At 40.3% G+C, this 20,985-nt stretch overlaps 1 protein-coding gene across 2 annotated transcripts in view; it reads left to right on the forward strand.

Moving 5' to 3' along the window:
• aacs (acetoacetyl-CoA synthetase) overlaps positions 1-20,985 on the forward strand; it is a 153,838-nt gene that overhangs the window by 80,915 nt on the left and 51,938 nt on the right. For both annotated transcript variants that reach the window (XM_072587395.1, XM_072587394.1), the window contains exons 9-10: positions 8,704-8,784; positions 10,809-10,933. In XM_072587395.1, the coding sequence (XP_072443496.1) occupies positions 8,704-8,784; positions 10,809-10,933 (206 nt within the window). The remainder of the gene's footprint in view (positions 1-8,703; positions 8,785-10,808; positions 10,934-20,985) is intronic.

Here is a 20,985-nt window from a genome sequence, read left to right on the forward strand (position 1 = left end):
TTAAAAGTAATATTGTTTTTGGCCTTTCCTACTTCCTCTGGTGGATTTGGAGGCTGTTAATCGGGGGTGGTTGGGGGGAAGCAGTTTGCTGGTGACTCTGACTGTTTACACCTAGGGTGGGAGGGATGCTGAATGCCTTTCCCCTCCCTCAACCATTTGAGGTTGTCAAGTAGGGTAATTAATGCCCTTTTTGAACATAGAACAGTACAACACAGTACAGGCCCTTTTGGCCCTTGATGTTGTGCCAGCCTTCTATCCTATTCTAAGATCAGACGAACCTACAAACCCTTCACTGTACTAACTTCCATGTGCCTATTGAAGAGCCGCTTAAATGTCCCTAATGTGTATGACTCTACTACCACTGTTGGCAGTGCATTTCACACACCCACCACTCTTTGCATAAAGAACCTACCTCTGACATCTCCCCTAAACCTTCCTCCAATTACCTTAAAATTATGCCCCCACATGATAGACATTTCTGCCCTGGGAAAAAAAGCCTCTGGCTATCCACTCTATCTATGCCTCTCAACGTCTTGTACACTTCTATCAAGTCACCTCTCATCCTTCTTTGCTCCAACAGAAAAGCCCCAGCTCCCTCAACCTTTCATCAGAAGACATGCCCTCCAGTCCAGGCAGTATCCTGGTAAATCTCCTCTGCACCTTGTCTAAAGCTCCCACATCTTTCCTATGATGAGGCGACCAGAACTGAACACAATATTCCACTTAAGAGCCTTATTCACAGGCAGGCCAGTCACCAGGGTGGAAGCCAACAATTCTGTTGTATTTGCTTGTGGGGTCCTGGGGGATTGAGCTTGTCCCTCATTGTCAGTTTCTGGGCTACCTTCTGCAACCATGGCCGATGTCTCCATTATGCATCCCCCTGACCGAGGCTCAGTGTAGGTGCGGTGTCATAAATTCTTCCACCAAGGCCGTTATCAATCCAACAACAGGCCTCCTGAAGACTGTTCTGGTACCTGGATCAGTCTGGAGGGGCCTTGCTGTATGGTCTAGACAGATGTGCTGCATATTCCTAGCATGCTGTGCTCTGCAGAACTGGAGAAAGCCAAAAGGGGATATGATGGGTGTTGAAGAGGTAGGGGAATGGTAGCAGTCTTCTGAGGAGGGGGAGTGTCAGGATATTGAGCAGGAGGATTGTCCCCTTCAACGTGATTGAGTGGTGCAGCATCAGGCACAACAAGTTAATGCAGAACCTAACTGGCATGTGGTTTCAATAGATGCAAGTTGTGTGAAGTCATTGTTCATTGACTGCAAATTTGTATGGCTACTCGAAAACTGAAACAAAAACAAAGAGGAGAGAGTGGGGTTGGAATTGTGAGATAGGCTGAAAAGTCAGGGCAGCTGGTGATGGTCAGTGAACCATCCCCATTTCCCAGAACTGAGTTCTTCAATCAGACACTGTCCTCATTTTATATTTCCCTGTTTAATGTCATTTTGCTAGAATGTTTTCTAGGAATTATTTCCTTAATGTATGTTCTAATTTCCAGTATAAAATTACATTTTGTTGCAGCATGAAAACTCCTGAGCTTCTGGTTAGCTACTAAATATGTTAATGTTTTGTATCCTACTTTAAAAAAAATGAGCAGTGCTCTGTTCCTCTTTAAAAAGATGCCAATGTCACCACCTCTCCATTCTTTGAATAGGACATCATTGGTGTTAGGTCCCATATTTTCAATGAGTAATCTGAATCATGGGGTGGATTCAGGTAATCTTTATTGTGATTTACAAGTCGGTTACAGTACATAGCAAGTACATTACAGTACATGACTTCAAAATGTCTTAACTATTAAACTGAGAGCACACACACTTTCCTTTGAATACTGTTGGTCGGTAGAGCCGAGTTATCCCTTTGTAATTGGCTCTCTGGTGCATAACCTTACACCGTTCAAGCTTGTGTCAACAATTTCAATGTATTTCCATATAAACTAATCATATTACTGAATGACAAAGTGATGGACAGGCTTGTTTTCCACTCTTGGTCCTTCATGATGTTTTTTCAGACCTTATTATCTATCTTCTGGAAACTTTTCACAATGGATACTGTATTCAAGTAACATTTGCTAGTTGCATTGTATTAACTGCCAGTTATTCGGATGCCTACCTATTACTTAAGGAACTTTTAAAAAATTCTCATTAGAGAATCCAGGAGAATATTGATTTTTGATCAGTCCTAACAAAGTTATGTGGTTACATCTAATGTAGAATTCTTTAGCTAACAAGTTGTGTCTTAATGTGATCATTCAATCCACATTCCTATGTCTGCTAATCTCTGTATCCATTCCTTCCTGTAATTACTTGGGGGTTGCTTTTATTATCTGAAACTAGTTGAAATCTCTTGCTCTAATGCTTTTAGTGATTTTTGTTGTGTGTGTGTGTGTATATACGTAGATCTATGTCTATGATTTGTCTGAAGACTCTTAATTAAAAACTACTCTTAATAGTGTAACAAATTTATTAAGCAAACAGCTAATTAATGTGAAATGTTCTTATCTATGTGAGAAATTGCAGCTGCATGTACTAGCTCATTTTAAGTAACCTTGATTATACAGAGATACTATTGTTCTATTGCTGAGACTACATTAAGCAAATATTTTCCCACACACTCTAACTACTGTCAGCCATGTTCTACTGCATTAGCTATGGGCAGCTGTTGGCCATTTTGTGCCACTCAGTCATGGGCAGCCCTAACAATTGGTGAGAATCATTCCAATTATAGGGGTGCAGGTTGCTCTTCCTCACAATGATAGCAGCCTTGATGAATTTCCAGATTATTCCTTTTTTTGTTGTTGTGCTCCACCCTCTACCTGTCCTTTTAATTTCTTTCTGACTGACCTCATTACTTTATAAATGCTTACCGGGATGGCCTGTCTATGGCCAGTAATACTCAATAGGCTGGGTGGCTTAAGAGGAAGGGGAGATGGACTTCTCGTTTCAGATCGCTAATGATTCAGAAGTTTTGTTTCTCCCTGCACAGATGCTGCCAGATTTGAGTATTTTAAGCATTTTCTGTTTTTGTCTCTGACCTCCAGCATCTGTGCAGTGGTGACCTTTTTTAACCTGTCCTATGCAATCTACCATCTCAGCTGAGCACTGAGACTGCCTGTGAAGAATGCCATAAGATACCTGCTGTTCACTAATAGCTTCACTATGTTTTAAACAATGTAAGCTTGTTCGTGTAAAAGTTCTGGACTGATTATTTTCTAACAACATTGCAGGCATGCATGGACATAATTACAAGGCAAAAATAAAACTGTAATTACATTGGAAAGTAATTAGAAAATGTTTCTTTTAATGAAACTGCCCTTTTCCTGCAATGGTTTCTTTCCAAATGCAAAGATGTTTCAATTAGTATTTAATTCTAATTACCATGTTTTGACGAAATCTCTAAATGCTTTCATTTGGAATGCAGAATATTTAACATTTAAAAAGCATGGCTTTCAGGAGGTTAGGATTTTATTAATCAGGGTGCAACCTATTCATTTGTGAGAGGTTAATTCAACACCCTAATTCACAAAGGACTCCAAGACTCCTTTTTCTTTCATATCAGTGGTTTAATGCTTCAAAAATCACCATAGTTTTGAGACATCGTATTCAATCTATAGAGTTGTACACTGCAAATAATTGTGCATCATACCAAATATTTAGTAACTTTATTTAGGTTATCCTTGTGTTTCAATGGTGCAGACCTTTTAATAAAAATATTTTTTCATTTTGTAATTTAATCATGGTTCTGAAAATGTTGCTATCTTGCTTAAGTTATAATATGTTTATACTTAAATTCATGAACATCTTCAAATGATGAAGAGAGGGACAGGTTTTGTAAAAGATATCTTAATTCTACATTACAGATATCTTTTGATGAGAATTGAGGCAGATATGGCTGTTGTGCTTTCCAGATGGTAATATTAACAATCTGTCTCCTGGACTGAAACTGATGTAGGTTCCATTTATTTGAAGATCTAAAATAGAATTCCTCATTGGACAGATTTGTTAGAGGTTCAGTCCTACTTGTTTTGGAATAATGTATCTGTGCACTTTCTTACACATACATGCTGCTGCATGCTGGACTAACGCAGGCTGCTAATCCCACGTTCTACATCCTAGTTACTTGTTAATTAGCATGTTCTCTTCTTACAATGAAAGCAAAACAGTGGGAGTGCTAAATTTAAACAAACAATATAGAATTGTTAGAGCAGAACCTCCTAATATGTACTACAGTCAAAGTATGTGGATCGGCAGGAGTATTCCACATTCAGCCAAGCATCGAAACATCTCCATCCCTATGCCTGTAAAGACCCTGACATTAGGGAACAAGCCATTAACTGATAAAGGAGCTTATATGTGTTTTGAACTGTAATGTAAATTATTCCTTCGTAGATCCTTGACAGTTTTTTTTACTTCAAAGTCATTTTCGTTTTGAAGAAAGGTGCCTGTTGTTCAAGAGGCTTTTTTTGGTATAATTCCAATGTGAGTTACTTATTTATTTGAATTTAGAAACTTTTGAATTTGGAGAGTTCGCCAACTGGTCTTGAAATTTCACCTTTAAGCTAGATTGAAACTGTGGTTGTGACTATGTTGGATCTTCAAAAGCAAAGTAGTACAAGTCGCAAATAAATACAGAAGGTGTTAGCAGATTGCTGAGTAGGTCCAGCGTTCTTGTACTTCTAGGCTCTGCCAGGGTTTCCTGGCGCGAGTAAGCTGTTCCCACAGCTTGGAACCTGAAATTGTACAACATGAGCACTGATGGTGGACACAAACCAGGAGAGTTCCACGCAGCATACCTTTTGCTGCTCACCACAGTTAATTATATAATAAATACACAGCACTTTGAAACTGGTGAAAATGGAACCTCACTTACCCTAACCTCTCTTAAATTTAGAAAAATTTATTTCCACACAGCCCTGGTCTTAACGTGGCCTTATTGGAATAGATCTCTTTCTTTTGACTGCACTGCCTTCACATGCTCTTGTTTCCAGTTCTCTCTATGATTCACTGCCTGCCTATTGGAAACACTGGGGGGGGGGCAGTTTAGCTGAATTAGTTGGATGGTTGTTTTGTGGAGCAGTGTGATGCCAACAGCATGGGTTCAAATGCTGTCACCGGCTGAGGTGACCATGAAGGACTCTCCTTCTCAACCTCACCTGAGGTATCATGACCCTCTGATTAAACCCCCACTGGTTGTCTCTTTCGCTCTAATGACCTAAGGGGCAACTTTTTCAGAGGGTGGTATGAAATGATCTGCCACAGGAAGTGGTAGAGGCTGGATGGATCTATGCATGCGAAGGGTTTAGAGAGATATGGGCCAGTGCTAGCAAATGGGACTAGACTGGGTTGGGATTTCTGGTTGGCATGGATGAGTTGGACTGAAGAGTTTGTTTGCGTGATGTACATCTGTATGACTGTATGACATGATTCTTATCTCTAATGAGAGAGCAGATCTATGGTCTAATAATGCTTTGGAGACAGCTGACCCTATGAAGCCCTGTGTCCTCAGGCTTGACAACCACGTGGGAAATCTTGCAGGTTATTCGGGTGGCAGAGTGTGGGTGGCATTAGTGATGAGTGACGTCTGAAGTTAGTCAAAATTCATCTTTTACGTTTGCCTCCACCACCATGCACAATGTGTACTGTTGATAAGCTGCACTGCAGCAACCCACCACCTGTACTACATACATGGACAGCAACAGAGATGCACAGAAATCCCACAACCTACAAGCCCCCCTTGAGCCACTCACATAGATCCTGGGAGCTGTGTCACCATTCCTTCCTTGTTGCTGGGTCAAAATCCCAGAACTCATTTTCTCATAGCTCTGTAAATGTACCTCCCCACAATGGAAAGTTCAAGCAAGCAGCTTCTCCAGGAAAATTAGGAATGGACAATAAGTGCTACTCCTGTGATGCCCACATTCCATGAACAAAAATTTAAAAATAAATCCCTCAAAAGAATGGTAGATACCGGGGATATTTGCTGTTTTGTGGATAACCATAACTTGAATGATAATACCTGGGTTTATTGTGAATATTTACATTGATGAGTAATAATAGTTGCTGATAAACTCGTTAAATATCTGCCTTTTACTCTGTCAACCCCTCCCATTCATGAGGAAGTAAGATGGATTATTCTGATCCATTTATGAATTTAAGGGACATTTTGTAGCTATTCACAATTAAATTTCTTTTTATTACGGCTGATTCAGTGTTAACTGTCATGTTTGGGATGTGCATTAGTAAAATAACTGGGTTTCACTTTTCCTTATATCATGTTTTCCATTTAACTTAAATCTTACGTAGTTTTCAGGTAACAAGTATTCACCATTTCAGAATGCAGGTAAACCCGCTTCAGAATCTCACATCCAAGATGCATTTTGTCCTAGTTCCAACATATTTACCAAAAAAAACTATTTTCAGATCACATTCTGCTAATTGTGTCAGAATTTATTTGCATGCTTCTACAGCTCACAAGTTTCTTCTGTCCCTTGGTGTAGAAAGCCACGAGGAACTCATACAGCACTGATTATGATCACCTTTTGATTTAAAGGACATTCAATGCAAAATCTAATGTTCCGCAAGCATAGCTATGGTACATAGGTTAATATCATTTAATCAGTATTAGAGTAAAACAAGTAAAGATGACAGCTTAAAAACTGGAAGATACTGCAGTTAGGTGGTTGTGTGGGGTTATTTAAAAAAAAGAGAGAAACTGGAAAGAAAAAAATTAAACTGGAAGACCGAATGTGTGATTTAATGCAGTTTGCAATATGCAGAGTTTAAACACTTTTAAAAAGCTTGAAATGCTGGTGGTCAGTTATTTTAAAACTTTAATTTATTGAAGGACTGATTCGATTTCAGCAATATGCTTTTCCTGAAATAATGTATTATCCATAAATTCCAGGTGAGCCGAAAGGCAGTTTGTGATCATTCTTCTGTTTAGTCTGCATTAGCGTGGTATAGCTGTTATTGTTGTTGCCAGACAGTTGATTCATTGATTACATTTAGGCAAGAGACTAGGTCAATTCGAGAATTGGTCATTAGCTGCAACCTGACTGAATGTTGAGCTGTTAATCATTATTAGCAGTCCCTGCACTTCCCAGTTTGTCGGGTGTTTTAAAGGATGCTGTCTTTTGTAGAGAGGTGTGCACCACCAGGGGGCAGTCGTGTTGCACCATTATACAATGCCACACCAAGGTTAAGTATGAACATGATTGAAGAAAGCCTTTATAATTTTGTTACTTATATTTTAGAGAGAAAAATCCCATCATTTAATTCAGTTCGCTCTAATGCTGAGTTTAAGTAGAAATAAACTTTCTTAGAATTATGTAGCAAATGCAATTTCCACTTATAGCAAGATTCTTGTTTTGTACTTTTAAAATCGACAATTTTGCAAATAATTTTGGGAGATGTTGCTTCCAAACAATAATTATTAATGCAAGATGACTTATGCAGGGGTAATTTTCATTGTAATAGTCTAGCAACCTAGAGATTTAAGTTCAAGGTACCTATGACAATGTGAGATATGGAATTCAAATATTTGTGAGCTATTCATGACTATCCTGCTATCCTTATCTGTTCTGACCCACAGTGGTGATTTCAGTGTGACTGAACAACTGATGCTTGAGGCCTGGTGAAACATAGCTTCAGAGCAACTACAACTGAACAATAAGTGTCCCATACCCACATTCTACAAACCATTAAGAGGCAGTCAGCACACTTTTTTTAGCTGGTGAAAAGTTGGTGACAATTAAAGTATGGCTTCCCTGATCTTTGTTGATCTCCTGCCCTCTCTTTCAATTATAGGATAAAGGTGGCACCGAATATATGCTGCACACATTTCCTCCAAATTTATCAGTTGTAGGTAATGATTTGTCCTTTGTAAAGATGTAACATGACAACAAATTTCGCTGTTTTAGTGTGGAAAACCTGCATTGCAGCTTTTCACATACTTGAGGCAATTTGTCACTCACACTTCCTGAGCAAGTTGACGTTAAACTTCTAATGTAGTTAGCTTCCTTTCCATGAGAATGCTTCAAATGCTGCACAGGATTGAGACTCCCAACTACTTATTGATCCATTGTTAGCCACAGGAGTTGGAGATGAGACCTCACTCACCTGATTGAGGGTGGATGAGATGTTGCCCCATGTTCTGGGGTTGGAGAGACTGTGGGCTTTGTCTGTTTGATGGGGTTGTGTAAGAGGTTGGGGAAAATGTGGGTGCAGGGAGACAAGTGCACAAACACATAATTCATCTGCAAGCGGGGTGGTGTGGGGAAGGAACAGCCTTTGCTTGCTTCAGCATTGGGTGTCCACCTGTGGCTGAGAGGCCGTTGTCTAGCATTTGCATTTGATAGTTTAGGCAGTGTACCAGGCAGCATGACATTGTTTAGCCATTTTAAATCTACATGCAGTTCTTTAAGAGTGACTAAGGGACTGCTGGGCCTCATCAATGTCTGTTTAGCGCAGCAGTGCACCAACATATGGTGTCAATAGGAATGATGTGAGACTTCCCTCTCCATACAGTGATGTGTCATTTCTCTTGTTCAGGCTATTGTATAAGTACATGAATAATTTCAAGTGTAAGATGGCTTAATACTTAACTGGAGTGTAACAGCAAGTGAGCACTGCAAGGACATGATATTACAGCCGCAAGTTCTAGCTATCGATGTCTCAAGAAGTATTATTTCTTCACAGGGCACGCTCATCCAGCATCTAAAGGAGCACATTCTCCATGGCAACATGAGCAGCAATGATGTCATTATCTACTACTCTACAGTAAGTGCAGATTATTGTGTGCATAAATAACGTACAGAATGGGAAGCTGCACCACCTTCTCTGTTGTAGCAGCACAAATAAATCTCTGCGCTTGTCAACGCTTGTCATTTCATTTACATAACCAAGGGCAGCTAGGGCCTTTTCTGTAAAATACAAATGATTATACTTGAATTTGTTTTCGTTTCATTTGGGTTGGGGTGGGGAAAGAGCTTCAATTGACCATGAAATTAAAAGAGCAGTGTAACACAGTTATTGTCACTTCATTGTGTTTTCTGCTCACCTCCTGTTATTGTCAATGACTACCTTTGGCATCACCTGTATACACAGCAGTGGTGTCCATTTTCAGACTTTGTTCTTGCATTCAATGGTAGTTGGTGGTCTAGTGGTAACGTCGTTGGAATGTTAATCCAGAGACCCAGCTAATGTTTTGGGAACCTCGTTTCAAATCTTGGCACAGCAGATGGTGAAATTTGAACTCAATAATACTCTGGAACTGAGAGTCAGGAAAAACCCATCTGTTCACCAATGACCTTCAGGGAAGGAAATGCTGCCATCCTTACCTAGTCTGGACTCAAGGCACACAGCAATATGATTCTTAACTGCCATCTGGGCAATTAGGAATGAGCAATAAGTATTCCCCCCCCCCCCCCCCCCACCCCCACCGTGATGCTCATCCCATGAATGAACGAGTTAGAAAAAAATCACTTTTATATCTGAGGTCATAAAATGCTGTTTACTGCTTAGCACACATGTTACATTTTGTACATTTTTGTTTAGTCTGCTGTTCCTTTTCTTTCCTCCATCCCTCTTTCTTTACATTGACCCCTAATTTGATCCATTCAGAGTCTAGTTGTCTGACTATCCATTCACATGTGAGTGCTGACAGTTCTGGCATTGACCTGTATCGTTCTTGTGGTGACTGGAACTTGTGTGAATTGATGATCCAAGAGGATTTGTCCAGCACAAATTTCTTCCTGCACTGAAAATCAGATGCCTTGCTGCAGTAGGAGCATTGTATCCCCTATCTTGGTCCTGATTTCTTCTTGCTATGTTATGTTTTTCTGTCTTTTATTTACTCCCCAGCCCCACTGTATTTTTTTTCTTTCACTTGCTCCTGAGATCTTGCCACCCCTTGAGCTTTCTTCACCATGCATGAAATATGGGTTACAAATTCCTCTCAGGAAAATGCACAATCTCAACACTATTTATCCCATCCCTGATAGGAGTTGGAAATGTTTAAGTGTGGAAGGGCACTTGCCACTTCTGTGGCTATATCCACCATCGAGTTCATGAATTCCCGTGGAGGTGAGAGCCTCGGTTGATCTGAGAATGTTGTTCTATTGTTTCATACATGAATATAACAAGCTGACATATCCCAATGGAGCAGCGGTTTACTGTGTATGTGACTTAGTAAATGAATAGAATTTGCCACAAGTTAACCCACATCTTTGTCTGAGCATCCAAACCATCGCAGTTCAAAAGCTGGTCCTTGTTAATCTCAGATTTTGTTCTTGCACAAAGTTCAACATGCAATATGACTGATGAGTGAACCTTTATAACTTATTTCGCTAAAAGTTTACTTGAATCCGTCCCCCCCCCCCCCACCCCCCACCCCGACCCCAGTTGCTTGATGTTGTAGTAAACTGATCTTTACCTTTTCTGTTCATGAATAGCAGCCATTCCCATGATATACTTGATGGTGTAATTGTTTCATGAATTCCCAATTTTTTTTTTTGCAATCTTTATTCCTCTTCCTTCCTGTCTTGCCTCCTCTGAAATGAAAGCAAGAATAGGCCATTTAATAATATTTATTGTAATTTAAATGCAAGTTGCACTGTAAATGCAAACTGTTGGCCTTTGTGACCTGTTCCTCTAGAGTTTTTTTATCTGATATTGCACTCATCCATGAAACCAGTGGCACCAAGTTTGGGAATCCGCTCATGTTTCTAGTTGCACCTTTTCTAATGATGTCACCTGACTGTTGAATGAAGCTGCATTTTTTTTCCCCCCACTGTCTTTTCCAGATTGGCTGGATGATGTGGAACTGGCTTTTATCAGCTCTTGCTACAGGAGCCTCCATTGTCCTGTATGATGGCTCTCCACTTGTTCCTTCCCCAAATGTGCTGTGGGACTTGGTTGACAAGCTTGGGTAAGATGTTGTTTCTCTGTGACAACACACAACAATGTAAAGCGGAGGGTTGAAATAGATCAGAATCACACAAGATGAGGAGAAATTCATTCACCCAGAGGGTGGTAAGCCTGTGGAATTCTTTGTCAGAGAAAGGAGTTGAACCCAAAGCAATGAATGCCTTCATGAAGGAGTTAAATTTAGGTCTTGAGGCTAAAGGGATCAAAGGGAATGGGGAGAAAGTGGGAACTGGGGACTGAGTTGAATGACCAGCCAGAATCGGATTGAATGAGAAAACAGGCTTGATGGGTTGAATGTCTACCCTGCACTTAGTCTGTATTTTGACTAAGTTATGAAGATTAAAATGGCTTTCATATCCTATACCTGATGCATCAAGTAGAAATACAGAAAGCACATCCAATGTTCATTAACTTGAGCTCAGAGCTGATTAAGGTGCGTTCTGATGGATTTTGGATGCAGTGCAATGAATTCTGCCTGGCATTAAATGTAACTCCAATACAACCAAGTACATAACATAAAGCATACTTTACGATATGTGAACATGCATTTACAGTTCTTGTTTAAAATAAGAGAAATTGCATCAGTTCAATACATACTTTTTTGTTTTCTTATTGCAAGCAATTTGACTTTGATGTATCAAAAACTGCTAAGTAGTTGAAAGTAGAGCTTCTACTCTTTTTTTTAAATCATTCTACATTTAAATCTGGGGCAGACTGAGCCATTCTTTGAAATGCAGTGTTATTGTAAATTTATTTTAATATGACTAGAATGATTATTCAGTTTGAGATTTTCTGAGACTGTATGAACAGGCAGGTGGTGTCACAGCACCTGGGCATCTGCAGTCATTGTTTTTACCGCTGTGTCACAGCACCCCCTATCTTCTCCAAGTGCAATTGCTATGAATCAAACTCTTAAACTGTTTCAGACCAAAGCAAGAATTCAGCAACTTTTAGGTGTAAAAGGCCAATGTTTGAATTGACCAATTCGCAAAATACCAATTAAAGGGGAAAAAACATTCATACTGCATGAATGGGAAGTGCTGATTGGTTAGGATATATATCATCCTATCAGTGAAATAAATCAACAAATAGCTATCAGCTATTTTGTTGATTTGAAAAACCTATGCAGTGTGTGTATATGTTAGACTGGCTGTAAATGAATACGTGTACCTTCTAGTGTACACAAACGTGGATACTGAACCTGACTGACAATTCTAAATTAATTGTCAGCATGGTTCTTCACACAGTCACGATAAGTTGGTAGCCATAAGTAACATTCCTGATGAAAGGCTTGTGCCTAAAATGTTGACTCTCCTGCTCCTCTGATACTGCCTGACTTGCTGTGTTCTTCCAGCGCCACATTTTTAGGCTCTGACTGCCCAACTCTGCAGTCCTCACTTTCTCCCAGCCACAAGTGACAGCCATTTCCAGATTCATTACTCAGGGAAATGCCCTTAGAAATCAGAGTCAATGTACCAGACTTAAACAAAGTCTGACGCTTAACTGCCATTCACCACTAATGGATGCATTCTACATGGCAACACCTTAGTCAACTCATCAGCGTTCTCCTCTTCTGTACTACAAATTTTTTTTCCCCTTTTTTGGGTGATTGTTAAAAAATGTCCTGAAGAGTACGTGATGAAATGCTTTGACAATTTTTTTTCTCAGCAATACTCAAAATTCTAAAGTAGCAAACAGCTATTTCTAAGCTTGTTATTCTCCATCCAAATTTGTCTAAAGGAGTGTAATAGCAATTTGTAATTTACATGTTAATTCTGATGCTGATATGAGGATTGTTCCCAGCCAAATCCCTTTTGTATTTTCAAGAAAATTGAATGCATGATTGTCTCTCTTGTGGCTGCAAATGTGTTTAGTTCATGATGAGACGACTGCATTTCGTACAGTGAATTAAGTTCTCGTGTATTTTAATGGGCGTCGTTGAAAGCTGACAGCTCCTAGCAGATTTGCAGAGCTTTTCCTGAGACAAAAACCTTCAATCATACATAGTCGATGTTGGTGTAAATTTGAAGCCAATAACTCAAATCGTTTTGAAAATGCGTTGATTTTACAGTTGTTCTCTAGAATCATTTAGCCCATTTTCTCCTAACGTTTTTTGACTTCGTTAAAATACTCAGGTGTTATGTTTGTCAGATTGTTGCTTGGAGGAAGCATAGGGTATGAGATTTTGCAAAGAGGTATTGATTGCAATATTTAATACCTTTTTCACATTAACTGAGTGTGATGTTTGGTAGCGTGTCTATTTTGGAAACCCTAGCTTTCTGCATGTTAAACTCTTGTATGCTGCTGATATGCTTTAAAAATAGCAACCTCATTTCATTTTTATGTATCATTTAATATGAATGCTGGGGGCTTTACCCAGCTTATTTAATTAATGTTTTTCTGGTGGTGTAAATATGAACTTTTGCTCGAATTCACTTTAAAAACAACTCAAAGTTAGTTTTTGGTGTCTTTCAACGTATTAAAATATCATAGCAGTTATAATTCAACTAATTAGATGAATATTAGCTATCAGTGGACACGAATGGTTGAGCTAGTAAGGTTGTTGAAGGAGCTCAGGGGGTCATAATAGCCGCCATCTATCTAAAAGGCTAAGGTAAATTGTGGAAAAATTGTATGTGACTATTAATTTGTTTTCAATAAAAAATAATTTTACAATAGTAAGGGAGGCTATGTTCAACTGATATACTATTAAAATCTTGACCAATTACTTTTAAAAATTGCATTTTAACATTTTGATGACTAACTTATCCAGGATAATCGTGTTTCAGGAAATAACTTTGCTACATCCTTCACCCATGAGTAGGAGAACAAATAGACATTTTTTTTTAAACTAAGGATTGACAAGAATTGTATCATTTATTTAGAAGACAAACTATGATGTTAGTGATTGGAGTTTGGTAGAAGAGAGAAATAGAGCAGTCTAACACTTGACACTACTGCCTTTGACCAAGCTAATACAGGTTTATTTCAATGATTCTAAATGGGTTAAGTATCATCCTTCAACAGAACTCTTGTTGAATAGGAAACACTAAATTGTTGCAGTTTGTTGCCAAACTGTCTGTGTACCAGTGCTAACCAGAACTGAAAGCTAATTTAACTAAGCTTCATTTCGAAGAAGGTTTGGAAAATGGTTAATTTTAACTTTTCATTGTAATACAATCACAAATACTTGAACATGAGACCATTAGAACATTAGAACTAGGAGTAGGAGGAGGCCATCTGGACCCTTTGAGCCTGCTCTGCCATTTAATAAGATCATGGCTGATCTTTTCATGGCCTCAGCTCCACTTACTCGTCCTCTCACCATAACCCTTTTTTTTTTAACACTAAAGGAATTATCTATCTTAGTTTTAAAAATGTTTTATTGTGGAAGCCTCAACAACTTCCCTGGGCAGGGAATTCCATAAATTCACAACCCTCTGGGTGAAGAAGTTTTTCTCAATTTAGTCTTAAATCTGCTTCCTGTAATTTTGAGGTGATGCCCTCTTGTCCTAGTTTCACCTGCCAGTAGAAACATCCTCTCTACTTCTATCTTATCTATACCCTTCATAATTTTATATGTTTCTGCAAGATCCCCCCCCCCACATTCTTTTAAATTCCAACGAATATAATCCCAGTCTACTCAGTCTCTTCTCATAAGCCAACCCCCTCAACTCCAGATTCAGCCCTGTGAAACTCCTCTGCACCCCCTCCAGTGCCAGTACATTCTTTCTCAGAAATGCACGCAGCACTCCAGGTGTGGCCTCACCAACACCCTATATAGCTGCAACTTAACCTCTCTGCTTTTAAACTCAATCCTTTCAGCAATGAAGGACAAAGTTCTATTTGCCGCTTTAAGTGCCTGTTGCACCTGCAGACCAACCTTCTGTGATTCATGCACAAGGTTACTCTGGTTCCTCTGCAGCAGCATTGAAAGCTGATCTAAATCTGTCTGACCGAGCTGACTTGCAGATATTGAAAGTTGATTCCAATGAGTTTCATTTTGAAGAGAGTTTGGAAAATTATTATTTATTCTAATTATTCGTTGTAATTCATTGTAATCATAAGTAGTGGGAAGCTTAGCTAAAACTGCTTTATGTCCATACTGCCACAGCCACCAGTTTATTGTTCCACTGTTTTATCCTTTTAATATGATTTTTATTTTTGCTTTTGTGAATTATTGATATACAGTAATCATAAAATTGGAGTAGTTTGTTTTGCAAATTTAGATCACTTTCACTTAATGGAATGAATCTCGCAGACAAATTAAAAAGTATGAGAAAAATGACTTTCATTGCAGCACAGGGGAAAAGTGCAGTGCCAATAAACTGGAATGCTTCTTTATGGCTGAGGCAATAAATTAAGCTCATATTGATATCCAGTGAAAATGGAGACTGTGCACTAGCTGTGGTAACCAGATACACAGGGCACTAAAATGCAGGCTGACTGTGTGTAAGGTAATATCTAAGGGACACCCTCTGGCATTGCCAAAAGACCAGGTGTTTGAGAGTGTGGGCTGGGGATAAAGGGGGGAGTGAGGAGGTGCAGTAGTGCTGTCTCGTCTGTGAATTTAGAGTCACCAAGAGAAGTGCCCACACACACACAAATTGAAAGTTTTCCCTGCAGTGGCCTCACCAGCAGATTCCAAGTCAACGAACAAAAACAGAAATTGCTGGAAAAGCTCAGGTCTGGCAGCATCTTTGGAGAGAAATCAGTGTGAACGTTCCGGGTTGAGTGACCCCTTCTCCAGAACAGACCTTTCTGTTGGTGCTGCCAGACCTGTGTATCCACCAATTTCTGCTTTTGTTTCTGATTTAAGCATCTGCAATTTTTCTTTGGCAGATTTCACATGCCTGCTTTGTTTTTTTTTTAAAAAAGGGACAAATGCTGCTTGGATGCCAAGAAACAGGATAAACATCCCATTTAGGGAACAAACACCGAAAACGCTGGACAAATCCAGCAGGTTTGGTAGTGTCTGGGGAGAGAGGGAGCTAATGTTTCAAGTCCACTGCAACCACCTCATCAGAGCTGAACACAAAATTTGGAGATGCCGGTGTTGGACTGGGATGTACAAAGTTAAAAATCACACAACACCAAAGTTATAGTCGAACAAGTTTATTTGGAAGCACTAGCTTTCGAAGCATAGCTCCTTCATCAGACAAAACCACCTGACGAAGGATCAGCACTCCGAAAGTTAGTGCTTCCAAATGAATCTGTTGGACTATAACCTGGTGTTGTGTGATTTTTAACTTTGAACCCAAAATGTTTTTTTTTTTCACAGATGCTGCCAGGCCTGCTGAGATTTTTCCAGCATTTTCTGTGTTTGTTTGAGATTTCCAGCATTTGAGGTAATTTTGCTTTTATTTCTACCAATCAATGGGTATGGCTAGGTTCTTTAAAAAAACACACCCAGCAGCTGGTTGCCCTGCCAAAACGACATGAACCCAGAATGCGTTGTCTCCATGAATGGTTCTGGACAGAGCACGTTGAACTGATTTTTTTTTGTATTCATTAGAACCAACCAGCATGTGAGTACTGATATGTCATATTTGTAATGGCAAGCTTAGATTTTATTTTCCTATTAGTGTCCTTTCGGAGGCTTCAGGAAACTATGCTTTATCATTCAGAATAGACTAACAAGGTTTACTGCTCCTTGGAAGCTGCCTGAACTGCTGTGCTCTTCCAGCACCACTAATCCAGAATCTGGTTTCCAGCATCTGCAGCCGTTGTTTTTACCTAACAAGATATTAAGATGACTGGCAAGAATCAATTGACTTCTGCAAATTCACTGATTTTTTTTTCTGCAATAAGGCCAAATGCGTGAACTGTGAACTATTCTTTTGCTACAACCTGTAAATGTGCACTAGTCTCTAGAATTGCACCTTTCTTTGTGTTTTTATTCTGTTATTAGCAGAGTAGATGAGGGTAAGCTACAGGAAATGGTGCGTACTGATTTCTAGTTGGCTTCCAAAAAGGCCCCCATACAGGAGATCATTCAGCAAAATAGTGCACATTGGAAAAAGGGAGATACTACTAGTAAGGATTGAGGATTTTTTAATGGAAAGAAAACAGAGTCAAAATAAATGAATCATTCTCAGATTGGCAGGCTGTGACTAGTGGGGGGGGGCGGTGGGGGTGGGTGGGGTGGGGTGGGTGCAAGGATCTATGCTCTGGCCCTAGATCTCTCCGATCTATATTAATGATTTGGACATGAGGACCAATAATGATACTTCCAAGTTTACAGCTGACTGAAAACGGAGTTGTAATGTGAGTTGTGAGGTGGTTTCAAGGGAATTTGGACACTTTGAGTAAATTTGGGTCATGTGAAGTTGTCAACTTTTGTAGTTAGAATGGAGGTGTAGATCCTCTTTTTAAATATTTGAAAAGTTGGGCAATGTTAAATTTCAAAATGACTTGAATGTCCTTGAATCATAACTCACTGAAAGCTAACATGTAGATGCAGCAAACAGTCATGAAGACAAATGAAGATCACATCGACACAGTGGCTCAGTGATTAGCACTGCTGCCTCACAGCGCCAGGGGCACTGGTATGGTTCCAGCCTGTGGCGACTGTCTGTGTGGAGTGTGCATATTCTCCCCATGTCTGTGTGGGTTTCCTCTGGGTGTTCTGGTATCCTCCCACAATCCAAAGGTGTGCAGGTTAGGTGAATTGACCATGATAATTGCCATAGGTTATTGAGTCAGGGGTAAATGTAGGTTAAGGGAATGGGTCTGGGTGGGTTGCTCTTCGGAGAGTCATTGTGAACTTATTGGGCTGAAGGGCCTGTTTCCACTCTGTAGGGATTCTAATTCAAATACAGTCTTGTTTCAGTAATATTGAATTTTATTGAGACTGCCCCTGCAGTATTGTGACATTTTTGGTCCCCTTACCCAAGGAATGGCATACTTGCCATAGAGGGGATGTAGCAAATGGTCACCGGACTAATTACAATGATGAGCAGGAGAATCGACGTTTCATAATCTGGTGAAGGGCTTTTGCTCAAAACGTCAATTCTCCTGCTCCTCGGATGCTGCCTGACCTGCTGTGCTTTTCCAGCGGCACACTCTTGACTCTAATCTCCAGAATCTGCAGTCCTCGTTTTTGCCTAATTACAATGAGGAGATATTGAAGTGACTGGGCCTGGATTGTCTATGATTTAGAAAACAATGAGAAGTGATTTCATTGAAACTTAGAAAATTCCTAAATGACTAGACAGAATAGATACAGGAATTGTTATTGTGGCGGGGATATCTAGAACCAGGGGAGACTATCTCATCATAAAGGGGAAATGAGAAGGAATTTCTTAACTGTGAATGATGAATCTTTGCAATTGTGCACCTGAGATGGCTGGGGAAGCTTAGCCCTTGTTAATGTTCATGACGGAGATCAATAGATTGCTAGAATATAAGGTAGATAGTCAAATAGGTTGCTGAAGCTTTTCATTGAGCTATCTCCATTTCGTTAATATTCAAGATCTGTATTAGCAAGTAACCCTGGAGTTATAATCAGTGGTAGCAAAACTGATGTCACTGGGAATCAATGGAATATATTCTGCTGGTTGACATTATACCTGGCATGGGGGAAGGTGGTTTTAGTTGTTTTTGAGGCCAATTGTCTTGGTTCCAGGACAACTCTGCAAGAGTTCTTCAGGTAGTTTCCAAGGCATAATCATAATCCACTGCTTCAACAATGGAACTTCCCTCCAACATTAGGTCAGCAATAGAGAAGTTCACTGGTGATGGCATAATGTTTAATACTATTTATGGCTTCTTCATGCTGAAACAGTGTGTCTTAATGTGCAGCAAGACCTGGATAGCATTCAGGCTTGGGCTGATAAATAGCAAGTGCCAGGCAATGACAATCTCCAGCAAAGGAGAACCTAATAATCACTCCTTGACATTCAATGGCATTTCATAATTGAATCCCTCACTGTCAAAATCCTGTAGGTTACTATTGACCAGAAAGTGATTTGGATCTGCCATATAAATACTGTGCCTAGATGAGTTGGACAGAGGCTGGGAATTTTGCAGAGAGTGACTTGCCTACTGATTCGCCTATCAGAGAGGGGAAAGGTATAAAAGAAACCTAAGGGGCAACTTTTTCACACAGAGAGTGTTAAGTGTATGGAATGAGCTGCCAGAGGAAGTGGTGGAGGCTGGCACAATTGCAACATTTAAAAAGCATTTGGATGGGTATATGAATAGGAAGGGTTTGGAGGGATATGGGCCGGGTGCTGGCAGGTGGGACTAGATTGGGTTGGGCTATCTGGTCGGCATGGACAGGTTGGACCGAAGGGTCTGTTTCAGTGCTGTACATCTCTATGACTGTACCTGCAAGGTAAAAGGCAGGAGTGTGATAGAATACTATTCACTTAGTTGGATGAGTGTATATACAACAACATTCAAGAAAGTGGGCACCATCCAGGTAAAAAGCAGTCTGTTTGCTGGGAGTCCTGTCCAGCAACTAAAATGTTAGTAGTGGCAGCAGTATGTACCATAGGTGGGAAGTATTGCAGCAACTCACAAAGATTCCTTTCACTGCACTTTCCAAACTATTAATCTACGTCACGGAGAAGGTAAAGGCCCATAAATGCATGGAGAACACCAGTGCTCGTGTCTTCCATTCTGCGAAAGGATCACTGGCCCCAAAATGTTAACTTGGATTTCTCTCTATCAGGTGCTGGCAGACCTGCTGAGCTTTTCCAGCAATTTCTCTTTTTACCAATGTCTGTGAGTTTTTCTCCAAGATGCATGGAACTAAATTACTGTTCCTTATTTGTTGCTGGATTATGATCATGGAATTCTTTCCTTAGCAGAATTGTGAGGGCGAAAGTGGGTACTGCAGATGCTGGAGATTAAAGTCAAGATTAGAGTGGTTCTGGAAAAGCACAGCAGGTCAGTTAGCATCCGAGGAGCAGGCAAATCGATGTTTCAGGCAAAAGACCTTCATCAGGAGTGAGGCTGGGAGCCTCTGGGGTGGAGAGATAAATGGGAGGGGGTTGGGGCTGGGGGGGAAGGTAGCTGAAAGTGCAAAAGCTGGTTGAGGATGTGGCTGAAGAGCTTCAGGGCAGAGGAGATGACCTGGGGTTGCAGTGTGAGAGAGAGAGAGAGAGAGAGAGAGAGAGACTCACTGAGATCCTTGTAGAGAGAGGAGGAAAACTTCAAGGTAGGCTCCCAGCCTCATTCCTGATTAAGGGCTTTTGTCTGAAACATCAATTTTCCTGCTCCTGGAATGCTGCCTCACCTGCTGTGCTTTTACAGCACTACTCTGATCTTGACTCTAATCTCCAGCATCTGGAGTACCCACTTTTGCCTAGATGATTTTAACCTTACTGCGCATCCTCTTCCAAGGATTCTCTCTCTCTCTCTCTCTCTCTCTCTCTCTCTCTCTCTCTCTCTCTCTCTCTCTCTCTCTCTCTCTCTCTCTCTCTCTCTCTCTCACTGCAACCGCCAGGTCATCTCCTCTGCCCTGAAGCTCTTCAGCCACGTCCTCAACCAACTATTGCACTCTCAGCTACCTTCCCATCACCCCCCCCCTCCCATTTATTTCTCCACCACCGAGGCTCCCAGCTACTTCCTGATGATCAATTTTCTTGTTTCTCGGATGCTGCCTGACCTGTTGTGCTTTTCCAGCACCACTCTAGCATTGTAAGAGTACCTGCATCAGATGGGTGCAACACTGAGATGTCACCTCTCCACAACTTTCTTGAGCAGTTGGGGATTAGCAACAACTGCTGGCAATTCCAGCAGTGCCACAACCCAATTTAGAAAACAAAAATATTAAAAAATACTTAGTTCCACAACTACAACAATTTTGAAGTCCAAAATGCTGTAAGTAACCAGTCTTCAAGTTGTGGTGGTGCTTCAATAGTTGTGTAATAACAAATCTTTTGAGACAAGGGGACATGAGATAGCTTTGGCAAAAAGAACTAAGGAGAATCCAAAGGGTTTTTACAAATACATGAAGGACGAAAGCGTAACTAGGGAGAAAATAGGGTCTCTCAAAGATCAACAAGGCAGCCTTTGTGTGGAGCTGCAGAAAATGGGGGAGAT

Source organism: Chiloscyllium punctatum, chromosome 17 (assembly GCF_047496795.1).
Source record: "Chiloscyllium punctatum isolate Juve2018m chromosome 17, sChiPun1.3, whole genome shotgun sequence".
NCBI classification, from domain to species: domain Eukaryota; kingdom Metazoa; phylum Chordata; class Chondrichthyes; order Orectolobiformes; family Hemiscylliidae; genus Chiloscyllium; species Chiloscyllium punctatum.